We start from the raw sequence: 24,107 nt of genomic DNA, 5'->3' as shown, positions 1-24,107 counted from the left end.
CTTAAATATCTAAAGACAAAGGAGGATGTTGGGGTTGGAGGGGGTGTCGATCATGGGAGAGTACCACACAAGTACAGTAAACAAAATGCAGATTTAAGTCCTTGCCTTTGGCCTTGATTAAGAGTTTCTAGAGAGAAGGTCACCCCCTGTCTTCTTCCTGGTACAGAGAGGGAGGCACCTTTACAGATAGAGATTTCCTTTACAATGTAAATGTCTCCTAACAAAGGGCAAGCAAGTTCTCCTTTTCAGTTGCTTTCCTGTCTGCAAAGAAACCAGCCTCAAATAATCATGCCAAAGAGACATATCTTGGGGTGGCCAATTCCAGTCCCCACACAATACACCTGCATTTCTTTAAGCAGGTTTGATAAGAATCCCTCCCCCTCCGGGAGTGGCCTGTGCGTGATAGGAACCCCACCCACCCCCCTCTCCTGAACCTCTGGAGGTGCAGAGTGGGTCCTGAAGACACTTTCCTAGTGAGACTCAGAATTCAGCCACAGCTTCATGGGAACATCTTTTCTGTTCCTGGAAGATACTTTTTTTTCCCTCTAAAAACCTCCTTCCACAGGCAAATGACTGGGCTGAAGAACTAGCAGAACCTTCCACGGCGGTCTCTCTGTTCCCTCCCTGAGGCTGGCCTTGGCCTCCGTGTCTCTGGTGCTTTGGACTCCTTAGAATACCCCTGGGCTGCACAGTGGTGGCAGCAGGGCCCATCGCAGTCACTTAGGTCCCCATTGCAGTCACCTGTTCACCCCTGGGCACTCTCCGTTCCTTCCAGACCCTCCGTGATGGCTGCAGCCCCGAAGACTAACCGCCACAGGCACAAGCCTCCTCATGCCAATGCTACAAGTCCTGAAGCTCCTACTGGTCACGGGGCCTGGTCGGTGCCAACGATGGCCTTTTACCCATCGGCAATGACAGGAAAGGAACTTTCCTTCAGGAATCCGCCTACTGGAAATGCACATGCAGGATACTGGGACTGGGTTTTATGGGCTGCGTTATTTACCTTCTGTAAAAAGCATTTCAGTCCACAAGGAACAAGCTGTGGTTCGATTCATAGTGACCCTGTGGCCAGTGGGTCTCACCCTTGGCTGCACTTTAGAATCCTGGGAGTGGAGGGTGGGGTTACAAATGCCCACGCCCCAGAGCAACCACTCACAGGCTCCGGGGTGGGACCCAGCCACCACAAATGTTCAAGTTCCCCCAGTGCCTCTAAGGTGCAGCCAATGTGGGAACCGCCTGCGGTGGATTGATTTTCTGCCAGATAGCAGCAGCGGTGTGAGGAAGTTGGGGGAAAAACAAGGCCTTCAGGAATTATTGGTCAGCCTGGTGCTAGGGCCAAACTCCCTGAGGAATTCAAATTAGCTACAGTCACCTGTAATTTTTTTCCACAACAAACTGAGCCAACATAAACGTCATTTAATTATTCAAAAACGTAGCCAACAGTGAATGACGCAAGGCTGTTCCCCTGAAGGTAAAATCGTATGCTTTTCAAAGCTGTGAAAGGTGAGCGTTGTTCTTCTCCTAGCTTGTGCTAACTAGCATATTTTTTAAAGGTCGTGATCCTCTAAGATATGGGGCTAAGAAATAATATTTTCATGAAATCAAAACTCTGTGTAGATATTCCTGAGTATAATTGTGAAAAATGTCATTTTCCCCCCACTATTCCTAGTTTACTAAGAGTTTTTATCATGAATGAATGGGTGTTGAATTTGTCAAACGCTTTTCTGCATCTATTAAGATAATTATGTGATTTTTAAAAAATTCATTTTATTGAGGTCACGTTGCTTTATAACATTATGTAAATTTCAGCTGTACATGGTTATATTTCAGCCTCTGTAGAGACTGCATCATGTTTCCCACCAGATGTCTAGTTGCCACCTGTCACCATACACACGTACCGTTTACCCTTTTTGCCCTCCCTCCGTCCCCGTCCCCTTCCCCTCTGATAACCACCAACCTGTTTTCCGTATTTATGTGTTTATCTTCCACATACGAGTGAAGTCATACGGTAATTGTCTTTCTCTGTCTGACTTACTGCACTTAGAAAATGTAATATTTATTTATTTATTTTTGAGGAAGATTAGCCCTGAGCTAACATCCTCCACCAATCCTCCTCTTTTTGCTGAGGAAGATTGGCCCTGATCTAACCTCTGTTGCCAATCTTCCTTTTTTTTCCCCTCACCAAAGCCCCAGTACATAGTTGTATATCCTAGTTGTAGGTCATTCCAGTTCTTCTATGTGGGATGCCACCACAGTGTGGCTTGATAAGCGGTGCGTAGGTCACACCCAGGATCCAAACTGGTGAATCCCAGGCCGCCAAAGCAGAGTGCGCAAACTTAATGGCTACGCCACTGAGCCAGCCCCAAAAGATGTAATGTTTAACTAGTTGTCTTCTCTTTGAACAGAGCCTTTAACCTTTCCCAGTAAGCTTTGGGGGTAGGGTGGAGGAAGTTTGCTCAAAAATCAAGAGGAAAACGACTGTGCAATGTGGCTGTACAAGGGTTTTCCATTCTGCCCTATGAAAATATATTACATGTGTTTTTCATTTTAGCAAACTAGCAAACAGGGAAAAGATTTGCCTTGTTAATTAACTTACTTAAAAGCCTGGAAACATGCTTAGAAATGGATGCAGGCTTTTCATTTGTTTTAAAAAGGTATTTGTCTCCACCAACCCCGGCCATGGGAGGTAGCCGTGCCCTGAGTTCCCTGGTGGCTCCTGAACCCACATTCTGTCTTTGTGCAAATGACCAGAAAGCAGAGCGTGCTCAGCTGGCCCTGCTGTTTCCCACAGGAGCTTCATGTTCTTCCCCAAAATCGTCACGCTGCCAGGAGTTAGAAACTTCTGGAAAGTGAATGTGGGACATGGGGTCGAGTCCTCTGGACGTAGGAAAGGACTTTTCATTGCGACATGATAAATACTCAACACTTACAACGTACTGAACTCATCAACGATTTATTGCTTTAAGTAACTAAATGAGAAAGAGAAGAGACAGGCTGTTGTTTTGGTCAAGACCCTCGGCATTCTCTCTCCAAGGTTTACCAGTGGCATCTACTTAAAGCCTTCACAATACTCTCCCGACAACATAAGCACATGACAGCAGACATAGGAAACAACCTGGCCAATGATACACCAGTTAAAATAGCACAGAACGGGCTCCCAACCAGTCGGGTTGCCCTGAAGTGACAGAAAGAACGCGTGTTCATATGATGTCCTGAATACAAAATCTTTAAAAAAAGTTTTTGGCATTAATACTAACACAGAATACTTTCTTGTACATTCTGCAAGAGCAGGGGCACAAACAGAATTACCTCTTCATTTCCAGAGGACCAGTCTCTATGGGAATACTTTGAGGAAAGCCAGGATGGGGCACCTCCCCTCCCCAATGTCATTTTCTTTGCAAAAGCAGCAGGGTCCGAGGAGTTTAGGTGGGGAAGGGCAGCTGTGGGGGCTCCAGGGGTCTTATAATCACCAAGTAGCTGCAGAAAGCAGCAGAGTGTGGGGATGAAGAACCAACAGCCTTGGTTTGTAGTCAGGGAGGCCCGTGGAATTATCCCAATGCTCCCTGGAGGCCCTGGGGGGTGGACACAGGCACTGGATGGTCCAGACCCTCCCACGGGTCTAGAAGCATTAACCTGCCCTCTTGCATTCTAACACTGGGGCATATGACACGTTTCAAATGGATGTGCAGAAACCAACACTGTCAGGGACCCGGCCCTCGGAGGGCGCGGGTGAGCTCACAAGGAGAGGTCAAGCCAAGCCAAAGGGTAACACACGACACCAGGGCAAACCAGCCCTTAACCTGGAGGCTGGCAGGGTTCCCCAGGTTTGCCACCTCACCAGGCTTCAGCGCCAACTGCTCGAGACTCAGTTGTCTTCTGCTGTAGCAGGCTCTGCAGCCACTTCCTCAGCACCTCCCTCCCTGGCATCCTCTCCAGGATCGGGACCAGACTGCCCACAGCAGCCCCCCTCTGGGGCCCTGCAGTGGCTGGCAGGACCGTTCTGCACCACCTCACCCCCCACACAGAGCCGGCTGTCAGGATGCGGCTCTTCTCCCGTGACCTCTTGGATGGGGACCTTCATCTCCTCGGGGGCCCCATCCTCCTGCTGCAGACCCAGCACACAGTTTCCCACGTCGTCAGCTTTGGAAAACTGGTCTTCTAAATTCTTCTCATTCTCTTCTGCTTGTCGCTTGTCTCTGGCGCTGAGCTTCCCTTTGGATTTCCTCATCTGCCTGGTGTGCATGTCTTCTCGGGAGAAACGCCACTGAAACTAGGAATCAGAGAGGACGGGGAGAGAGAAATGCAGTCTCTGTGAGCTGATTGTTGTCGGCAGTCAGACCCACGTCACTTCGCAGAGCAAGACACACAATTCCAGGACTCCTGGAACACGACCGACACCAAACCCGAATCACAGCCCAAATGCATCAGCCCCACCACCAGGGCCTGCTCGCCGGGTTCCACGGTGTGATTTTAGACATGGATTTCAGGGCTTTGCAGGGGTGGAAGGGTATTTCTTCCCATTGGCCCCCTCCCAAAGTCTTGGGAAGGGGAGTCCTAGAATCCTGGTATCTGGAGGACCAGGATGGGAGAAGAGACGGGCCTGCCTTTCCTCAGTGCTGGGGTGCTAGCTACTCGCTTCCGCTCTGAGCCGGCTGTGGATGAGCAGGCACCAGGCCGGCAGTGTCTCCCCGGATTACCTGAGTCAGAGGGGCACGGAGCATGGGGCTGCACTGCACAGATGCGCCCACAGGATGGTGGGGTCACAGCCCCGGAGCGGGACTGCTGTGGCTGAGAGGCCCACCACCTCCCCAAAGGCCCCACTCCTTCCTGGGGCAGCCTACAACCAAGGACTGCCCAACCAACAGCCCAGCCTGCTTGTGCCAACTCAGGAAACTCCAAAAGGCCGTCCCAGCTCCGGAGCCACCTGGAGGGTTGGTGAGGCCACTTCTGGGACTGCCTCACAGCCCAACCTCTCCCCCTGCCCACTCTGCACCCTTCTTTCCCTACCGGTGTCGTTCCCAAGGGCACTTCCCCGGAAAACCTCCTCCATTCAAATCGTCTCAGACACTGCTTCCCAGGGAGCCCGACCCGCAACCCAGCATTTCCCATGGTACAGGGAAGTCCACAAAGGCTCAGAGAAGACCACGGTCGTGCAGTCAGCGACAGAACTGGGCTAGAAGCAGGTCATATCGACGCTGCGGAGTGAGACTGCCGGCGTGAAGAGTCCCAACGCCGCCACGTACCTCCTGTTCTCACCGCTACCACAGGGACAGGAACTCTAACTTAAATCAAGGTCAGCAACTTGATTCTCTGTAAAATCAAGGTTGGTAACTTTTTCTGTAAAAGTCAGATAAATATTTTAGGCTTTGTGGGCCATCTGGTCTCCGCTGCTCTACCGTTGTGGCACAAAAGCCATCACAGATGATGCCATGAAACGAGTGAGCATGACCGTGTGCCAATAAAACTTTATCTACAAAAACGGGTGGTGGACTGGGTTTGGCGCAGGAGCTGCAGTCTGCCAAGCCCCGCCTTAGAGGGTATTATGTGCATTCAATGATGCCATAGTCTAAGTGATGGGCGTAGCACTGTGCCTGGCACCTAAGTACCAGACGTGCTGTTACCGTTACTGACACCGGATCTAAGTTCCACAAGGTCAGGGATGCCGTCTGTCCTACTTACTCCTGTCTCCCTGGGATACGGCACAGAGTGCGCACTCAAAAACCATCTGTGGGATGAGTGAGTGGAAGGACGAGAGTGCCCAGCTGAGCTGGCTACACTGCATTTCAGGATGAAACAGTCCTGTAATTTCAGAGTCAAAACATAGCTCGGGTTTCAGTGAGGAGGCACTGGTGCATCCACAAGACATCAGGTCTGGCTGATCTCCAAAAAGAGAAATTAATTTGAGGAAGAAAAGAGGGGAAAATATGTAAAGTCCTGCTGAGTCTGCTGACTACGTGAACTGCCCCAGAGGAAGAGAGTTTGAGAGTCTGTGCACCTGGAACAAATCTGGGCGAATGAGCTTGAGCAGACAGGGAAGCAGGAAGAAGGGTGTTAAAGAGAACACCTTGGAAGACTCAGAGAAATGGGTCGCTGTGTTTATAAAAGAGGAATGTGTTTTGAGGGCTAACAGCTCAGCAAGGACTGCAGCCTCCTCTTCCACACCCCAAACAGAAAGGGTCCCCCCAATCTTTCTGAGCAAGGCCCCGATGACTTCTGTCATCCTGGGGGGTCAGGATCCTCAGGATGGCCTCTACCTCAGAGAGGGGCCAGTCCACTCTGAGTGGGGCTTGTGTCCTCAGTGCTCACAGAGTCAGACGGCACAGAGCTGTGCAGTGTGCACCGGGGAAGATGGCAGCCACAAACTCTTCAGGGTGTGTCAGGCCCGGTTGTGAAAGGCACAAAGAAAAAGAGAGAAACCCTCAGAGGAGAGATTGCTGGGTGGGCAAGGGCCAGAGTCTGGACCCCCAGCTGGAAGGAGTGGTCTCTCTGGGAAGAAGAGGATCGTGGCTCGAGACCCTGGGCAGGCGACTTCGCTGCCCTGCAGGTGCAGCTCAGTGACCTGCAGGATACACGGGGGTTTAGTTTAAATTCCCACCATGGTCATTTCCTTCTACTTTAGTCACACCACACTGGTTTCACCAAATATGGGCTTAAATCTTAGACATTCTGTGATTGAAAGAAAAATAAAGGAAGCCTTCAGTTCTGCCGACTTCTTGCTAAGCTGGAGAGGGGAGCCCAGGAATGCAGTGGCACCGTCGGTGGAAGACGATTTCTTAAGGCTTTACCACATCGGAAATAATTGAGTGCTTTGCTAGGAAAACCCAAAAATGTGCTATGTGAATTTTTAAAAATCTGCTACCTCTGCAGATTTCTCAGTAGTAGAGATCTGTTTCCTCAAAACATTTGCCTAAACACTTACAGCGTTCTGAGATTTCACACACATGTGAGTCTCGGATTTAATATCTCGTGGACAAGACTGGTAACGGTGACCAATCCATCAAAGTAGAGAAGAAGGAGTGAGGGACATGCTGAGGTTAGGATTTAACATTTATCCTGCCTTCCTGCCTTCCTCCACCCTGCCCTCTCCGCAAATCCCTGAAGAAGTTGGGTGGACTCCTGTTTACGGATTCCCTCGTAGCACAGCTGACGGCCTTCCCTCTGGGGATACTCTGAGCTGCTTCCACACAAGCCACGAGTTCCAGCAATGGGATCCCTCTCCAGGGAGCTGGTGCCTCAGACCCCCAGCCCAACGGTGCCCCCTTCAGCAGAGACTGCCAGGCAGGCATCTCGAGGCCCTATAACCACTGGTTACAGGATGCTGACTTCCAACCTCAGCGCCACTGCTGCCGCCTCTGACGCCAACCCTCCTCGGCTCGTGGGCACCTCGCCACCATGGAGCATAACTGCTGCCTCGTCATATGCAGCTACCGCTGCCTTTAAGTCCAGCCCAAATGGACGAGCCTTTCTCTTTTTTTATCGATGTCCCCACCCCAAACAGTCAGAGCCTCTGTATTTTGCATGTTTTTAGAAAAAGGCTGGTTAAGCCTGCCTATTACAGTACTCTGAGAAGCAGTTAGGGAAACCATCAGAGAAGTTGGAGGAAGTTTTACTTTTGCCAAAAAAGTGATTGCTTCAGCTGAAAAGCCCTAAATGCTAAAACGTCAAAGCATCCTGGCATGGCGGCTAAGACCCCGGTTCAAATCCCGGTTCTGGCTCTCGTTAGCTGTGTGTCCTTGGACAAGTTATTAATCTCTCCTAGACTGAAAGTCCTCGTCTCTAAAACCGCAGTCCCTGCCCCCAAGCCGCGGTGTGCCTCTGGGGCCCACTCGCACTATAGTGATATGAACAGCGCCCTCTGCAGTTGGGCGGCACACAACCGTGACAATTCCACCTGCACCAGTTTCCCACCTCCACGCTTGTTATTTTCTAACACAAACCCAGATCTTCCCTCAGGGAGGCTCTTGCTAAATAAACAACAGGACTTCCGTAGTTCCTCTGGATGCTGGCCATATCCAGCTTCCTGTAGAAGATCACATTTGTTGATCTCCTGGTACAATGCGCCAGGAGGACGCAGCCTGTGGAAGAGGCCTGTGGCAGGCATGCCAGCCACCTTCCCCAGGACCCTGCCCGGGCTGCTGGGCAGAGAGGATTTGGGCTGTCAGCCCTGAGCGGGGTGAGAACTATTGCAGCCAAGGTCTTCCGTCCTTCAGAGCCCTCACAGGAAGACCTGCCACCCCCAGGCCTTCTGGGACTGCACCGTTCTCTGTGTCCTCAGATGGGCTGTGGTGACATCATGGACTCCCTGTGCTGCCTGGGCCCCCGTCCCGCCACAGCTGTCCCGGGGACTGCAGCCAGGTCCCAAGGGCGCTCTGACTTCCGTCTTCCCTTTTCCTCCTCCTCTCCTTTGCGGGGCGTTCTTGTGAAGCAGGGAAGTAACAATGGCTCAAACTCGGGGTCTGTATAATCTAAAGCTAAGTGTTCCGAGTTTCGAAGGCAGACTGTAGGGTACTTGCCAAGGGAACAACAAGCACCTGGCCAGGTGCCTGTTGGGTGTCCCACACTGTGACTAGGGTTCCCATTTCCCTGAATCTCCAAAGCAGCACTGTCACTAGGCACTGCTAGCACCATTTTATAGATCGGCACATAGATGTTCAGAGAGGTTAAGTTACTTGACCAAAGCCACACAGCTAGAAAAGAGCAGAACTGGAATTCAAACACAGGTGTCTCTGGCTCCACATTACCCTTCCAGCCTCTCATTCTTGGTGAGTGAAAGGCTTGAGACTCTTGCCCTAGAGGGAAGGGAGGGGAGGAAGGAAGGGAGAGGCCACACACCACTGCATGGCTCAGCACCTCATCAAGGTGCCTCAGCTTTCAGCAGTATGATCTAAGATGTGTCTGCTAGGTCAGGTGCCTGACTCATTAGGCCAAGGGGTCAGCTAATGGAAATCCAGATTTAACTGCCATTGAAGATACTTTTTTTGGTTTATTAAAAACATATCTACACTGAAGGCTCCCTGACAGGCCCATTTAAAAAAAAAAATCAATGATGATAAAATGTGAATGGTGGTGCACAGGTGAGCCTGGGAAGGGCCCTAAACCATTCCACTAAGACACTGGCTCTCAGACTGGAGTGGGCATCAGGAGTAACTGGAAGGCGCCTCCTACCCACTCACTCCCCCAGGGCCCAGAGTTTCTGACTCAGAGACTTTGCACTTTTAACAAGCTCCCAGGTGAGGCTGACACTGCTGGCCCATGGACCACAGTCTGAGAACCACTGAGCTAAGAAAAACAGCTCCCACGCCTGCCCTCCCACAGCCGCCAGCTCTGCCCTCCAGGGAAAGGCTTCCTCCAGCCCCCGGCCTTCCATCCTCAAAGCTGCTGCCGTCCCCTCCCAGGCTTCTCTTCCTGCTAAAGCTGGGGACAGTCATGGTCTTTAACAAAAATTGCTCCAGATCCCAAGGCTCAAAAAGCTGACTTCTTAGAAAGCAAGAAGAGGAGCGGGGGGATGCGGCAGCCCCGGGACAGCGACAGCTTTACATGCACACAGCGAGGCAGGCGGTCCAGCCTGGAGCACACATTCCATGTCTTGAGTGGTCCCAGAGGGAGTCACTAAACTCATCAAACAAGCAGGGTGTCCGGGGCACCGGGTGTGCCTCGGTGCCTAAACCAAGAAAGAGTCCAACCAGCCGTCCGTGTCAGAAATACGGGCGGAAAGGAAAAAAATTGCTTCCCTTTACAGCGGTGTGGGTCCCGAGTCCACGTCAGCAGGGGCTAATGGATTTAATTCACACATTTTAAAAACTGTCCGTCATCTGCCTCCACTTCAACTGGTTTAGTCGGAAGGAGGACTTCTCTGGTGCCGTACAAATCACCTGCTCCCTTCGAAGGAGGTCGCTATTTGCTTTGAAAGCCACACTCACCTACGCACAGAGAAGTTTCCTTGAAAAGTCTTGATGGGAGAATTTTGTCCATTTTGCTGATTAACGAGGACTAACACACTATGTCCTTGGAGTGCCAATCCTGCGATCTCTTTACTTAAATGTCAGTGCTAGACTTAATACATAGGTCCTGGGCTCAGAATTTGGATTACTTGCTCATTGATTCAACAAATATTTGTTGAGTATCAACTAAAAGCCAGGTACTGGGCATACAACAGGTAGAAAAAAAGCTTTGCTCCAAGAGAGTTAATGTCTGATTCTACCGGTATAGGATAAGCTGATGATCACAAAGAATTAGAGACCTAGAGGACAGTCCGAAAGAGAGGAACGTGGTTCTTCCCAGCGTACCACTAAGGAGCCCGGCCGAGTCTGGCGGGAGAGAACCTGTCCTGAGAAAATACAAAGGAAGAGAGTGTCCTAGGCAGAGGGAACAGCCAAGGCCAATGCCCTGGGGCAGGAAGGGACTCAGAAGAGCATGAAGGCCAAAGGCGCTGAAGTGCGGAAAATGGGGCTGATCACACGGGGCTACGGCAAGGGATTCCATCTTTAAGAACAACAGGAAGCTTCAGACAGTGTTTTAAGCAGTGGGGTGACATGATTCAATTTGTTTTTTTAAAAGATCATGTTGGCTCTGAGTGGAGCCCATGTCTGAAGGGGACTTGTGCGCAGAGGATTAGAGTAGTCAAGGTGGGCGACAGGGAGAGGTGAAGGGGTTCCAGTTTCTAGGACCTAAAATAGACATGTCTTAGGACAGACTGAATACTGGGGGGCGGGGAATGGGGTGGACATGGTGATGCAAGGATGCCCTGTGCATGGGCGGGTGGGTGCCTCTGAGCCCATGGTAGGCCATTCCTCTAGGTGGTGGAGACGGGCCATATCTCTAGGTGGGGGAGGTGGGTCATTCTTCTAGGTGTGGGGAGGCAGGCCATTCCTCTAGGTAGGAGGAGGTGGGCCAGGTGTGGGGGAGGGCCAAAGTCTTGAGTTGCTCTGAGATTGCTGAGTGGTGACAGCACAGGTGGAGCTGGGGTCCCTGGGGAGAAGTGAGGGCAGAAATGCAGATGTAAGAGTTATGGACACAGAGGTGGACAGTAAGCCTTTCTCACTCTAGTGATGAATGAGATTTTTCTTTTTTTTCAGGAAGATTAACCCTGAGCTAACATCTGCCACCAATCCTCCTCTTTTTGCTGAGGAAGACTGGCCCTGAGCTAACATCTATGCCAGTCTTTCTTTATTTTGTATGTGGGATGCTACCACAGAGTGTCTTGATAAGCAGTGCTAGGTCCGCGCCCAGGATCCGAACTGGCAAACCCCAGGCCACGGAAGCGGAGTGAGCAAACTTAACCACACCGCCAGCCGGCTGGCCCCAAATGGAGATTTTCTAAGGAGGAGGTAAGAGTGAGAAGAGAAATGGGGCCGGATCTGAACCCCGAGGAACCTGGTGGAAAACCAGGAGAGTGGTGGGACAGTGCCAAGAGGAAAAGGTGCTTCCAGAGGTGGGGAGTGGCTGACAGTGTCAGTGCTGCGGGGAGCCCATGCGCAGTGAGGACCAGATGGCGTCACTACCATGGTCATGGGGGTACACAGACCTCGGGGGAGCAGGATGCTGACCCAAGTCCCCTGAGGAGTGGATGGTGGGGACGATGAGATGGAGAGAAGACATCTGGCTGGAAAGTCCCCTCTTTGAGACTCCACCAGTGAGGTGACTTAGAGAATCTCGTGGAGAACAAGCGCTTGACACCCGCCAATGCTTGGAATGGGCAGGGCATAAGTAAGTACTTTAAAAGAGAAAGCAGTCAACCCATATTGGTACAGCTGATTAGGGTTGGAAATAACTCCCATCCTCTCTGGATTTTCCCTGAGGCAAGTAATTCTACCTTCTTCCAGCAGCTTTAAAACGCTGCCTCTAAAATGTCTCTGCCCGCTGGAGTTTCCACCAGCTTGTACCCCTCTGTGAGATGCATGGCCTTTACCAAAATCAAACCACGTGTCTCTCCTTCGGGATCTGCCAGCGCCAAAACCAGGAAGAGCCAGCAAGAAAAGGCAGCACCACCTCCCTCTCTTAAAGGCAGAAGCAGGGCTTCTTTTGGCATCTGATAGAGACCTCACGTGCGCTGTTGTTGAATGTCGCTCTGTGACTGCATGCTGTCCCCGTGGGCCTATGGCTAAGGTGTAACTGACGGCAGTCCAGGGCCAATCCATCTTCCAGCTGGTGGCTGACTGCTCCTGGTGGTTAATGGTGGATTTGGCAGTTGCCTTCTGGTCCTCTGCTGCTGTCACCTGTCACATTAGCATCTCAGAGCTTGGAGAGAGACCTTCCCCTGCACTCTGCCCCATCTGGCTTCAGGTTGCCATTTCCCTGGCGTTCCTCTCACGCACGGGCCCCCCCTGGATTTGTTGGCTGGCAAGGGACTGCTCCAATCTGTTCACTTGCTGGCTGCTCCCGTCTGGGCTCTGTGTCCAAAGATGACGAGAAACCAAGAGTGGGGAGCATGGGACGGTGCCAGCATGAGGAGAGGGGCAGGTCCAGAAGGTTCTGCCAGAGGGCATGGCCTTGGCCATCAAAGGGGGAACGAGCTGGCTCCAGGTGACCTGACTCAGGCTTTGGCAGGTTCCCTCAACTCACTGGCTTCTTCCTGAGCAACTGGTGAACCCCCCCCCCAGGAAAAGCACCTGCGGGCTGCACAGCATGGGGTGTGAGGCTGCAGACACAAGAGTCATTGGACACAAGGAGGACCTAGGCTCCACTTCAGGAAACACGGGAACGGTTCTGAGAATGGCCAGTCTCTCAGTGGACTGTGTTTCCGGGACGGTTCATGTGACGTCCAGTGAGGGGAGAAAGTCCCCTGGTGGTCCCAGGACAGCCTGGCCTGAGGACTCACCGCCACAGGCTAAGGCTGGCCTCTGCCTACACCAGCTGCTGTCACTCAGAGGCCCGCGGGTCAGGGCCTGTCCAAAGGGGGTCCAGCAGGTTCTCTCTGCCAAGATCACCAAATTCTGATGTCCCTCAGGATCCTATGGGGCAGGCCACAGCTCTACCCAGCTTGTGATGAGGTTAAGAAACAGAGAAGCTGGGCGCGAGCTCCAGCCACCGCACCCGTCAGGCTGAGCTGACTTACGCCCCGTGTTTACCTAGTGGGAGCATTTGGCATGCTGGGTGTCTAGAAGAACCTCTCTCCTCCGCTCCCCTGGCCTGACTGGCAGGAGACTGGCAGACAGGCCTCCAGCGCCCTCACCTCTCCTATTTGGGCAGCTGCAGGCGTGACCAGTTTGCCAAGGGGCTCAGGTGCTCCGTGGGCTCTGAAGGCCCTTGGAGGTGGGAGCAGGCTGCCCACCCAGCTGCTGTAGAAACTCCCCTTGAGGATAGTGTCCCCTAAGGAAAACCGAGAAATGTGGCCGGAGTCCCTTACCTTTGATTCCTTCTTCTTCATTTTCTGAGGTAGACACGGTCTCTGAAGAAAGACAATCTGCTTGGTGGACACATTCCCCTCCCTGTAACACACAGGGAGCTGAGAATGAGTTACGTTATACCTGGGGGAACCCCAAACCTCGCCCAGACACTGCGAACCCTAACTTTGCAGGCTAACCACCCACAGAAAGGAAGGGATGCCACCAGCAGTGAGAGGTCAGAAGTCAAGAAGCCCCCCTGCCACCCCAGGGCCCCCACCCTTGCTTCCAGGGGGCTACTCAGAGGCCCAACATAAGCTCTGTGGGCATCTTTGCAAAGTTAGCTTCATAGCTGGAAAATTCTCTTCCCTTGATATGAAATAACAGCTAGCGTCTTCGCCAAATGATGACAAACTGGCTTCTTCAGTGAATCTCAAAGGGTGGGAGGCCTGTTCCCAGTCTGTCTTTGGTAATGAGGCCACGGAGGGGCCTGGTTGGCCCAGGATGGGTGCGTAGATGAGGACCTGGGTGATGAGCTCTGCCCATCAGCCATCAGAGAACAGCGGGCAGAGGGCCTGGCTGTGCACAGGGTCCCAGCCACCTGCCTGATTTCACCTTCACTGAGCAGCAGGGCCACATGGCCCCTGCAGGTACACAGATGAAGGGCAGGCATCCAGGCAGGGACTGGCATTAACAAAGCGGGCGAGGGGGAGCTCAGGAGCGCCACTCATGTTTATGGCACAGTGGGTATACTTTCCTCCCAGGAAGGCAGGACCCTATGGAGCTGTCTTTAAAGATGATAGAAATATTGTTTTGTCCCCTGCCTTCACCCTTCTGATCACTTTCTTAAATCTCTATTTTGCAAATGTCTTCTCTGCCGAGGTAATGTGTCACTGCATGGAGTGTCAGAGGGATACGACTAACATTTCTTATTTGGTTCCCGGGCTGGGCTGGGTGACTTCACACGCAATGGCTCATTTAAGCCTCACCACAGGGCTCCAAGGACTGGGACCACCACTTTGACAGACAGGAAATGAAAGCTCTGTTAAGGAGCAGGCTTGAGATCACACGGCAAGGATTCAGGCTCGGATCTGCCTGGCTCCATGCACTCTCCACTCCACTCCACCCCGAGGGGTCACTTAAGGCACAGGAAGTGGAGGATTGGGGAGAATTATTTAGCAGGTGTGACTATCTCAGACAAAGGAGACAGAGACCTGTCTGCACCCTGTGGGTTTAGCTCAGAACTAGCTGGGGCTTCACGTTCAAATACATTCTCATCCTGATTCTTGTCCTCTGGAATGGATGGTGGGGAAGCGTTCTTCCATCTTATGGAAGAAAACTGACTCAAAGAATCTCATGACTTGGCCAAGGTGGACTGTTTGCAAGTGGCAGACTCAGGACTTGGGTTCAAGACTTCAGGCCACAAATCCAGGGTTCTTTCCACTTGGCTGCATCGGCTTTTGCCCAAAGAAGCCTTGGAAGAGAAACAATATGGCAGCTCCCAGTGGCCAAGGGTCTAAAGGAGACTGCAGACTGGCTCTTGCAGGTGCATGGACCCACTGTGCCCCAGTGTCAGGAGGGAGACATGTTGAGGGCCCAGACCTGCTTGCGGAGGGACCCAGGAAAGGCACTGAGTGTCGCCATTATTCTCCACCCTCAGTATGGGCTCTGGGGTTATACCTCCTTTTGTCCCCCCAGATCACCACCCTTGCCTCATGCTGTCCATCACCCTGCAACAGTGAGTATGCAGCCAGACTGGGGGAAGGTGGCACACTGAGGGCCATGAGGTGGGGCATCCCTGTAGGTCAGCAAAGAGGTGGCCTGGTGTAGGAAAAGGAATGCCTGACACTACAGACTGAAGTTCTAGTCCCAGGGTCTGCCACGTATTGGCTGTGTGGTCTCAGGTACATGATCAAGCCTCTCTGAGCCTCAGTTTCCTTATCTATAAAATGGGAATCATATCTATACTTACAATCCCACAGGAGAGTTAGCAGGACTAGTTTAGACAGCAAACCCAAAATACAGATGGAAGGCCTTTTAGGGTTGGTATGGCTGGGATAAGCCCATGGGCTCAAGGGATGGAGGGTAGAGCCGAGGATGGATAAATGAATGTGACATTATCAGGAGTACCACAAGCAAGGGCCAAAATCCAGGTCTTCACATCCCCTTTGTGGGGCTGCTGACCAGTGCCACGATCTTAGGCAAGTCCTTCAACCTCCCTGGCCACACTTTCCTCAGCTGTAAAATGGGTTAAATAAAAAAAGTCCCACCTCGTGGGATTTTTTGAGGACTCAATGGGATTTTTACATGCAACGTGCCTACCCCGCCCAGCACAGGGCACACAGTAGGTGCTGACTGTCTTTTGCTTCTGAGAGCCCTGGGCCTCCTCAGCCCATGTGGCTTGTTTTCGCCATGCTGGGCAGTAATGACTCACTGACCAAGGTTCCCCACATGGGAAGAGGGGTGCAGGGAGTGCTCTTGGGGAGGTGGCTAATAATCTGAAGTCCTGGCTCTGCCACTTCTCTGTTGGAGAGTTTATGTAACCACACCAGCCTCACAGCCTTGTCACAAAGATTAGATAAGTGATGTACATGAAGTGCTCATTGGGAACAGTGCCTAGCAGAGTAAGCGTTCAATAATAATAATAATAATGACGGTTATTGTTACCTGGTCGTCTTGACAACAGGAGTTGGTAGCACACAGGTGAGCTGCCAGCCATAGGCCGCCAGCGAGTTCAGCAGGGGCACGTAGTCTGTCTGCACCTCGACGCCCTGGGGAGAAAGGCCACTGTGAGGGCTGCTGCTGCCTAAGCTGTCACCTGAGTGACTGGAGGGGATGCTCAATCTGCCTACTCAACAAAGCAGAAAGGGGCGGGCGCCTTGCAGCCTGGAGGCCCAGCTCCACAAGGCTTCAAGAGTTCGGAACCCAACTGCCAGTACGGGATTTCTCTCTGGGCCCCCACTCAGTCTGTGCAGTGGGCAAGGATTTAGAGCCATAGGACTAATTCATCAGTTTTGTTTTCTTCTTGTCTGGATGAATAGCCTCTTGTGCGTTTCACTGAAGAAGCATGATCACCGTGCCTCAAAGACGTATTTGGGCCATATGACAAGGCACGCTGCTCCAGGTGATTCTGGAGCGCGTCGTGGGGAGTTAGATTACATCTGACAAATGATCAAGTCGTTTGCATCCAGCCACAGCAGCAACACACACACACACACACACACACACACACACACACACACACCCCATACACATACCATTTGTGTTACCGTCCTGCCATTAAGGGATAAATGAACACTGCTGTGTTTTATTTCATATCATCGTGGGTAGGTAACACTGCCTTTCAATTTAACAACTCAGCCCTGCTCCCACAGGGAGCGAACCCTAACCTGAGGCCCCCGCACTGGGTTCCAGGTCACGCTTTCTCCCTGCAGCCGGCCTTATTTCTTACTCTGGGCTCCTCACTAACACTGAAAGTGCAGCTCCCGCCCCCGCCTGTGTCCACTGGGCTCCCATCTCTGTGAGGAAGGCTTTGGAACATCTCAAACATGTGTCCAGATTCCTTCCAAAGGAGGCGGCCATGCGGATTCGTTCAGCTGGTGTCTCGGAGCCATGGTGGGTGCAAAGATGAACGACAGCAGGTCCTGCCGCTGGAGCTCACAGTCCAGCAGAGGCAACAGCACAAACATGCAAGAAACTGAAATACAAAATGGCCCATTGGCAGGGCCACGAGGCTTCGAAGGTCAGCAGAAGAGGAAGGATGCTGGCCGTGGTCAAAGCAGGTGTCCTGGGGCTCAAGGCTGGGCAGAAATTGGACAGGCAGAGTTGGGGAAAGGGCATTCCAGAGGGATAACTCCAGCACGTACACATGGAAGACCACGCTGAGCCTAGAGCACCGAGGAGGGTGAGCTGAACTCAGGACCAGCCTTGCTCAGAAGAGGACCATCGGTGGTGAGTGGCTGTCCTGCTGAAGGCTTTGTGGGAATAGAACCAGCTCATCTGGCTGCCCTGAGCTAGGGGGTTGGAAGAGAGACGAGGGAACAACCAGCTCTGCCTCTTCAAATGACAAAGTTCCTGTCACTGAGCACTTGTCTCAGTGTGGCTACCACGTCGCCTGAACCGCTGGTGACTAATTTATCCTTCAGGAGCCTCACTTTGCTCAGCTGTATAAAATAAGCCTTGGACGATCTCAGAGGTTCTCCAAGCATGGCCCCTGAGTCAGCAGCATCAGTATCACCCGGGAACTTGTTAGGAATGCAGATACTTGGGACCCCACCCCAGACGTGTGGAATCAGAAACTCTGGGGGTGGGGCCTGGGAATCTGTGTCTTAAACAGCCTTCCTAGTAGTTCTGATGCAGCTCAGTGTCTGCAGTTCTGTAGCCAGAATCCATCAGCTGTTACCTCAAATCAAACCTTTCCCATCACTCTCCAGGTGAGCAGAAAAAGTAGAGAGACTGTGAAAGGATGAGCTCTGTTAGAACACTGTGCAGCGGAGGGATGGAGGGGAGCCTGGGAGACGGAGGGAAGGAGGGAGGTTAATGAAGAGGGGAGCAGGAAGGGAAGGAGGAAAGGAGAGAGGGTACAAGTATAACCAATTATGGGCGGGGGATAGGAGGGGATCCCATTCTGGCCCCATGCCTGAAGCCCCACTCAGGCCAGAGCTGGCAGCAGATGACCCAGGGACCCTGCTCTTTCTGCCCAGGCCCCTGGCCCCATGAAACCTCCCTTCCAGACCAGTATGGCCAGTATCCCTCATGCTGGGCATGCCCCTCACCACCTGTTGTGGCTGCTTTATCCTGAGAACCCCTGCCCCCATCCTTGCAGTCCTGATTTCAAGAGAGGAGGGAAAATATGTTAAATCCACACTCTCCAGCTTGGCGAGGTTCTGATTACTTGGGCCTATCAAGAGTAACCTTCCCACTTTATCAAGAGCGGTGACAAACCCGGCACAATCAGACAGTAGCCATGGCAACCAGGACCAGCTTTGGGGCCTCACAAAGCCCTGAGTGGCAGAATGGAGTCCTTTTATTGGTGGCTGTGCCCCGGCCAGGATTTCTCCCCGGTCTCTTTCTCCACGGGCACCCGGAGCCGCAAGACAATGGACAACCCGCGGCAGCCTGACCTGCTGCTCAGACGGGCCTCGCACGGGCTGCCTCTATTTTGCTCTATTTTATTTCGTTTTGTCACCATCTTAAAGAGAAAGACAGCGGGATTTTTCCCAAACAGTTTTTCCCCTCAGGGTAGAGTATGTCAGCCAGAGGGTGCAGAACCATAAAGACTAAAAGGAAAAGAGAAACACAACAACAAAACAGCCCTGCTTGAGAGAGCCGAGGGTTCCATCTCAAGTGTTAATATCTGGCCGTCACATGGTGGGTTGAAAAGTAAAACACAAATGGTAGGGGGTGAGATGCTACATGCTGCCAGACTCTCCCACTCCAACTATTTGGGCTGGTCTTGATTTAATTAATGTGGAGCGTGGTTTTCCATCAGCATCTATCAAAGCCGGTTTGTCTATTATCAATACAGTAAGAAGATGACATTTCTAAAATATGACATAAGCCCCATGCAGCCACTGGAACAGGCTTTCAAGTCCATTAGCTAAGAAAAGTGGTGGGAAACCTATGTGGATGGAAGGCTCTCTTTGATCTGCTTTTCTGCGACACTCCAATGAGAACAGAAAAGCACAAACAGCACTCCAAAGCCAGCCTCCTCATCACACGAAAAGACATTTCTTTCTGGGAGTAGGAGCAACAATTTTAATTAACTCTCCACTCACCTGCGTGGATATGTAATCTCCGATCACACCTGGAGTGTTAAAAAAATGGAGCATGTCCTGTGGTTTTTCAACGTGTATAAAAGGAATTCATTTGTATTTAAGGCTCTTCTTCCTTTGTTCCCTATAATTTCTCCAGTGGTCGCAAATCGATGAAAGAAACAGGACATCCAGCACAACCTTCCCTTACCCCCCAAAAATGATGACAACAGAACGGAGAGCTTATGAAGAAATGCATTTGTCTTCTGATCATTTTTAAAGATCCTCCGCACAGGGCAATAATTAGGGGGGAACACACGGGTGCAGTGAGAAAGTCTGTAGCCTGAATGTCAGTTTGCTCTTCTCTTTTCTCCTGCTTTAGTTTATGGAAGCAATGTGGGAGAAAAGCAGTTTCAAAGAAAATACTTTGCTCCTTATACATGACTGTAAATGAAGAGAGCAATTCAATTTCCCATGTCTGAAAAAGTGTGGGGGACCACTTCTGGGATGGTCTCTGTATCTGGAAAGTGACTGGGGACTATTTGCCTCTGTCCCTGACAGCCACAGGGCTGGGCCCTAGCTTTTCACTGAGAGGGCACGTACAGAGCCCGGCCATAAACACTTGTGGGTCTTGTGTAAAACTGTTACCCAAATACTGCTGTGCAACGCTTATTGGCAAGGTACGTTTCTACTACTATTTCTTTACTCATAATTTTAGATATCTTTTCATTTCCGACCATGGGAAATGAAGGCTCCGCACTCCCATACACATTTCTATCTTCTTTCTTAATGCCCCAAATGGTTATAATGTAATTTTAATTAATCAAGTCTGTGTTTGTGTTATTACAACTTTGTAAATATATCTCAATGCTGGGTCAAGTAATGCCCTATGACCATGCCTTCTTTTTTTATATAACCCTTTATTTTTCCTGGAGTTAATCATGACCTCAATTTTTTCTTTCCATCTGTCTGGTTGCACATGAACCCATCACTAGTTTATTCCACATGTTCCAGCACCTCTATTTTATGCCTATTTATAAATATCCCACGTGCCTAAATACACTAGTTCTATTTTTTTCTACTGAAGACATCATTTCTGGAGCTTTCTATACCCTTGCTCCCATCTGCTCTGGCTGCTTTCTGTAGGTTCTCCCTCCACTGCTGTCTATGGCTGGTGTTTTTTCTTTCTTAGTTTCTTCCTCATTTTGCTGGAGCACATCCTCTACTGATTTCCTAGGAACTGATGCCCCAGATGTCATTTGAATCCCTACATTCCTAAAAATGTCTTTGTCTTCACCCTTAACTAACAGTTTGGGTACAGAAATCTGGACTGAAATCTAACTATCCATTAAAATTTTGAAACTATTGCTCCACTAGCTTCTAAATGTCAGCATTGCTATTGAGATATTTATTTGGATTACTAATACTTTGTGTAACCTATTGTGTTACTTTGGAAGGTTTTAGGATATTTTCCCCTATGTACTTCCAGAATTTCACAATGTGCCTTTGCATGGGTCTTTTTTTACTCAAAGGGCTGTATACTTGATGGCTTTGCAACCTGAGGATTCTTGTCCTTCAGTTCTGAAAAGTGTTCTGTTTTTTCCTTTGATTTTTCTTTTTCGCTGAGGAAGATTCACCCTGAGCTAACATCCATTGCCAATCTTCCTCTTTTTTTCTTTTTTTACATGACCTGCTGCCACAGCATGGCCACTAACACACCAGTGGTGTAGGTCTGTGCCTGGGAACCAAACCCGGGCTGCCAAAGCAGGGTGTGCCGAACTTAACCACTAGGCCACCAGGGCAGGCCCTCTTTGATAATTTTTTTCTCCTCCATCTTCTGTCTTCTTTCTTTCTGGACTTCCTATTAGTCAAAGTGTAGGATTGATATTTTAATTTTATTACCTTCCCCAACCCCCATTTTCTCACTCCTTTTATTTCACCTTCTGAAAGATTTCCTTTACTTCGTTTTCCAGCCTTTTGATCATGTTCTAAAATTTCCTGCTGCCTTATTTTTAGGATCCGAAAGCTCTTTCTAATCTTTTGTTTCTTTTTTATAGCATCTTGTTTTTGTTTCATGGATACATATATTTTCTCTCTATATTTTAAGTGCTTTCTTCTGCCCGCTGCACTCTCTCTACACTTACTGGGGTGCAGGGGGCAGAGACGGGAGCCTGGGATCTTACCACACCATACAAGGACTTTAACCAACGCCCTGGTTTTCAGCTCTGCAGTTCACTTCCCACCATCCCGTGGTGATTTGTGCTTTGAAGACCAGAGCTTTTCTTGGATTCTGCAAGAGAAAATGGCTCCCTTCTACACCCAGGCTGCAGCTTCCTTCACTTCACTAAATCGTAAATTAGCATTCTTGCATCCCCTCTCCATCTTCTAAAAATTTGATGAAATCAATCATCCTCTTCCAGTCTTTTAGTTCTTGTATCTATCTATCCATCCATCCATCCATCCATCCATCCATCTACAGTGAATTTCATTATACGTGGGAGTTAAGTTCTATACCAGGCCCAGACACTGAATTATTGAATACTGAGCCATTGTTTCTAGGAGAAACACAAGGTTAGGTTCCTGTGAGCCTCTGGTCATATTTTTGTCAACTAATGAGTACATAACCTTGTTTTATGTGTTTCTGTTTAAAGACACCTTGTTTAATACATATTGTTGATCATTAACATTGAACCTCATGGCCAGTAGCACTGTACTCACACTTGAACAAGGCTGACCTAACACACATATTGGCCCCATTAGGCACATCACAGCCTTCTTGTGCTTAGGAACGCTAAACAGCATGTCAGCATTACACGGCAAAAGGGACACTTGTCTATAGCATGGGAGCTGAAATGAGAAGGCAGAGTGTCGCCTTAGCTGGGAACATGCACATGACTGTTCAAATCCGCCACTCCACATATATCTGCAAGGACTGTGAAAGCACCATGAGTATTGATTTGGGGGTTACAAATAAATTTTAGCAAGCAGGATTCGAAAATATGAAATCTGTGAATAACGAGGATTGACTTCCTATCTACCATTCCTCTCTAGTATCATTTCACTGGGATTTTTCAGAAGAGGAAAGAAATAGATGCCTATGTCCAAGTCCCCACATTTAACACAATTTTATTATTTTAATTTTTAAAGGGCCTTCTGGAAGCCCTTTCTAACTAACTTAGAATCCAGAAGCCATCAAGTAAAAGTAATAATTCTGGTGACATAAAAACCCTTCTGCATGACAAAAGACAAGCTAAGTCAAAAGACAAATGACAAGATGGGAAAATATTTGTAGCTCATAATACAGACAACAAAGAGCTCCTAAAAATTGATGAGAAAAAATATCCAGTGATACCAATTCTAAAATGGACAAAGATAGGAAGAAAGTCACAGAAAAGGAAATTTAAATGGCCACTAAGGACAGGAAAAAATGCCCAAATCTCACAAATAAGAGAAATGAAAATTAAAACGACCCTGGGATATCATATTTTCGCTTATCATATTGGTAAAAACCCAAAAGTTTGACAACTACTTGGTTGACAAGGCTGTGGGGAAGCAAGCATTCTCCTGCATCGCTGGCAGGAGGGCAAACTGGTTCAACCTCATGGAGAACAATTTGACAGTATCTTTCAAAATTACAAATACATTTACCCTTTGACCCAACAATCTCATTTCTGGGAATTGAACCTATATATAAAAAATGACAAATGTACAAAGTTATTTACTGGAGAACTGTTTGCAATAGTGAAACACTGGAGACCACCCAAGTGTCCATCAACGTTGGGCTCTTATTAAATAAATTGTTTTATCCATACGATGGCTTGGGGGCCTGGGGAATGGCTGCTCACGTGTCAAACCAAGGCATACAGGACAAGGAGGACAATGAGAGAGAATGAATGCCATTTTAGACATGCTGAGTTTTAGGAATGTGTGGCAAGGTCTGGGAGGCAGCTGGATGAAGTGGGGTCTGTGGTAGAAACAAGAATGCTCACCCATCCCAGCAAAAGGCGTCCATGTCCTAGCCCCTGGAGCCTGTGAATATGTCGCCTTCCATGGTAAAAGGGATTTGGCAGACGTGATTAAGTTAAGGATCTTGAGATGGGGAGATTATCCAGGCAAGTGCAATGTAATCAAAAGGGTCCTCCAAAGAGGGAGGCAGGAGGAGGGGGAGAGTCAGAGAAGGAGGTGTGAGGACGGCAGCAGAGGTCAGAGTGACTGGCCAGGAGCAGGTTGGCCTCTAGAAGTTGCCAAGTCAAAGAACAGATTCTCCCCTAAAGTCTCCAGGAAGAATGCAGCTCTGCCACCGCCCTGATATTAATCCCTTAAACCCCATTTTGGACTTCTGGCCTCCAGAACTATGAGAGAATAAACTTGTGTTGTTTTAAGCCACCAAGTTTGTAGTAATTTGTTACAACAGGTATAACAAACTAATACACAGGCTAAAACCAAGGAAAGGTTAGAAGGAAGATTAAGACCCAGATGCATTGGCCAATGCAGGGTATGAAAGCTCAAGGAGGGGTGAAGCTGGCTGAGGACTGGATCTCCTGGTGAGAGACGGAAGCAAAAGATGAATAAAAAACACTAAACTGGGAGGAATCAGCTCTTGAACAGTCCAGGGTGGGAAAAATCTTAAGAAGAAAGATCCATACCATCTAATGTCTTGAGAGGGCATGCACCACAAAGCCTGCAAAACCACCTCTGGAGTGGACGGTGGGGTCTCGGGGGACCACGGCCAGGACATTTCAGGAGGGAAGTGTCAGACGGCAAGAGGGTGAGCAGTGGCTGGTGGTGAGGACGAGACATGGCGTGTAAACACGCCCTTAGGAAATCTGGGGTTTGCCTTGACTGTGCCAGGCTCAGCAGAGACCCTGGCCACCATGGCACATGGAGAAGATACAAGTCACGCGCTCACATGATGGAAGGTAGAGATGCAAAGGTGGGGCAGGAAGGGAATGCCAAGTTGGAAAGAAGGAACATTTCACCTCTATTTATCAAATGGAAAGTGGATGCTATAACACTGGGACAGTCTTGCAGA

At 49.9% G+C, this 24,107-nt stretch overlaps 1 protein-coding gene across 2 annotated transcripts in view; it reads right to left on the bottom strand.

The window, feature by feature from the left end:
• Positions 1-2,937: 2,937 nt before the first annotated feature.
• Positions 2,938-24,107, bottom strand: part of RFTN1 (raftlin, lipid raft linker 1) — a 198,026-nt gene continuing 176,856 nt past the window's right edge. For both annotated transcript variants that reach the window (XM_014842166.3, XM_044754150.2), the window contains exons 8-10: positions 15,990-16,093; positions 13,346-13,427; positions 2,938-4,270 (exon numbers count right to left, since the gene is read on the bottom strand). In XM_014842166.3, the coding sequence (XP_014697652.1) occupies positions 3,866-4,270; positions 13,346-13,427; positions 15,990-16,093 (591 nt within the window). In that variant the 3' untranslated portion in view covers positions 2,938-3,865. The remainder of the gene's footprint in view (positions 4,271-13,345; positions 13,428-15,989; positions 16,094-24,107) is intronic.

The sequence above is a fragment of the Equus asinus genome, chromosome 21 (assembly GCF_041296235.1).
Source record: "Equus asinus isolate D_3611 breed Donkey chromosome 21, EquAss-T2T_v2, whole genome shotgun sequence".
Classification (NCBI taxonomy): Eukaryota; Metazoa; Chordata; class Mammalia; order Perissodactyla; family Equidae; genus Equus; species Equus asinus.
This window is presented reverse-complemented; position numbering and strand designations above follow the sequence as displayed.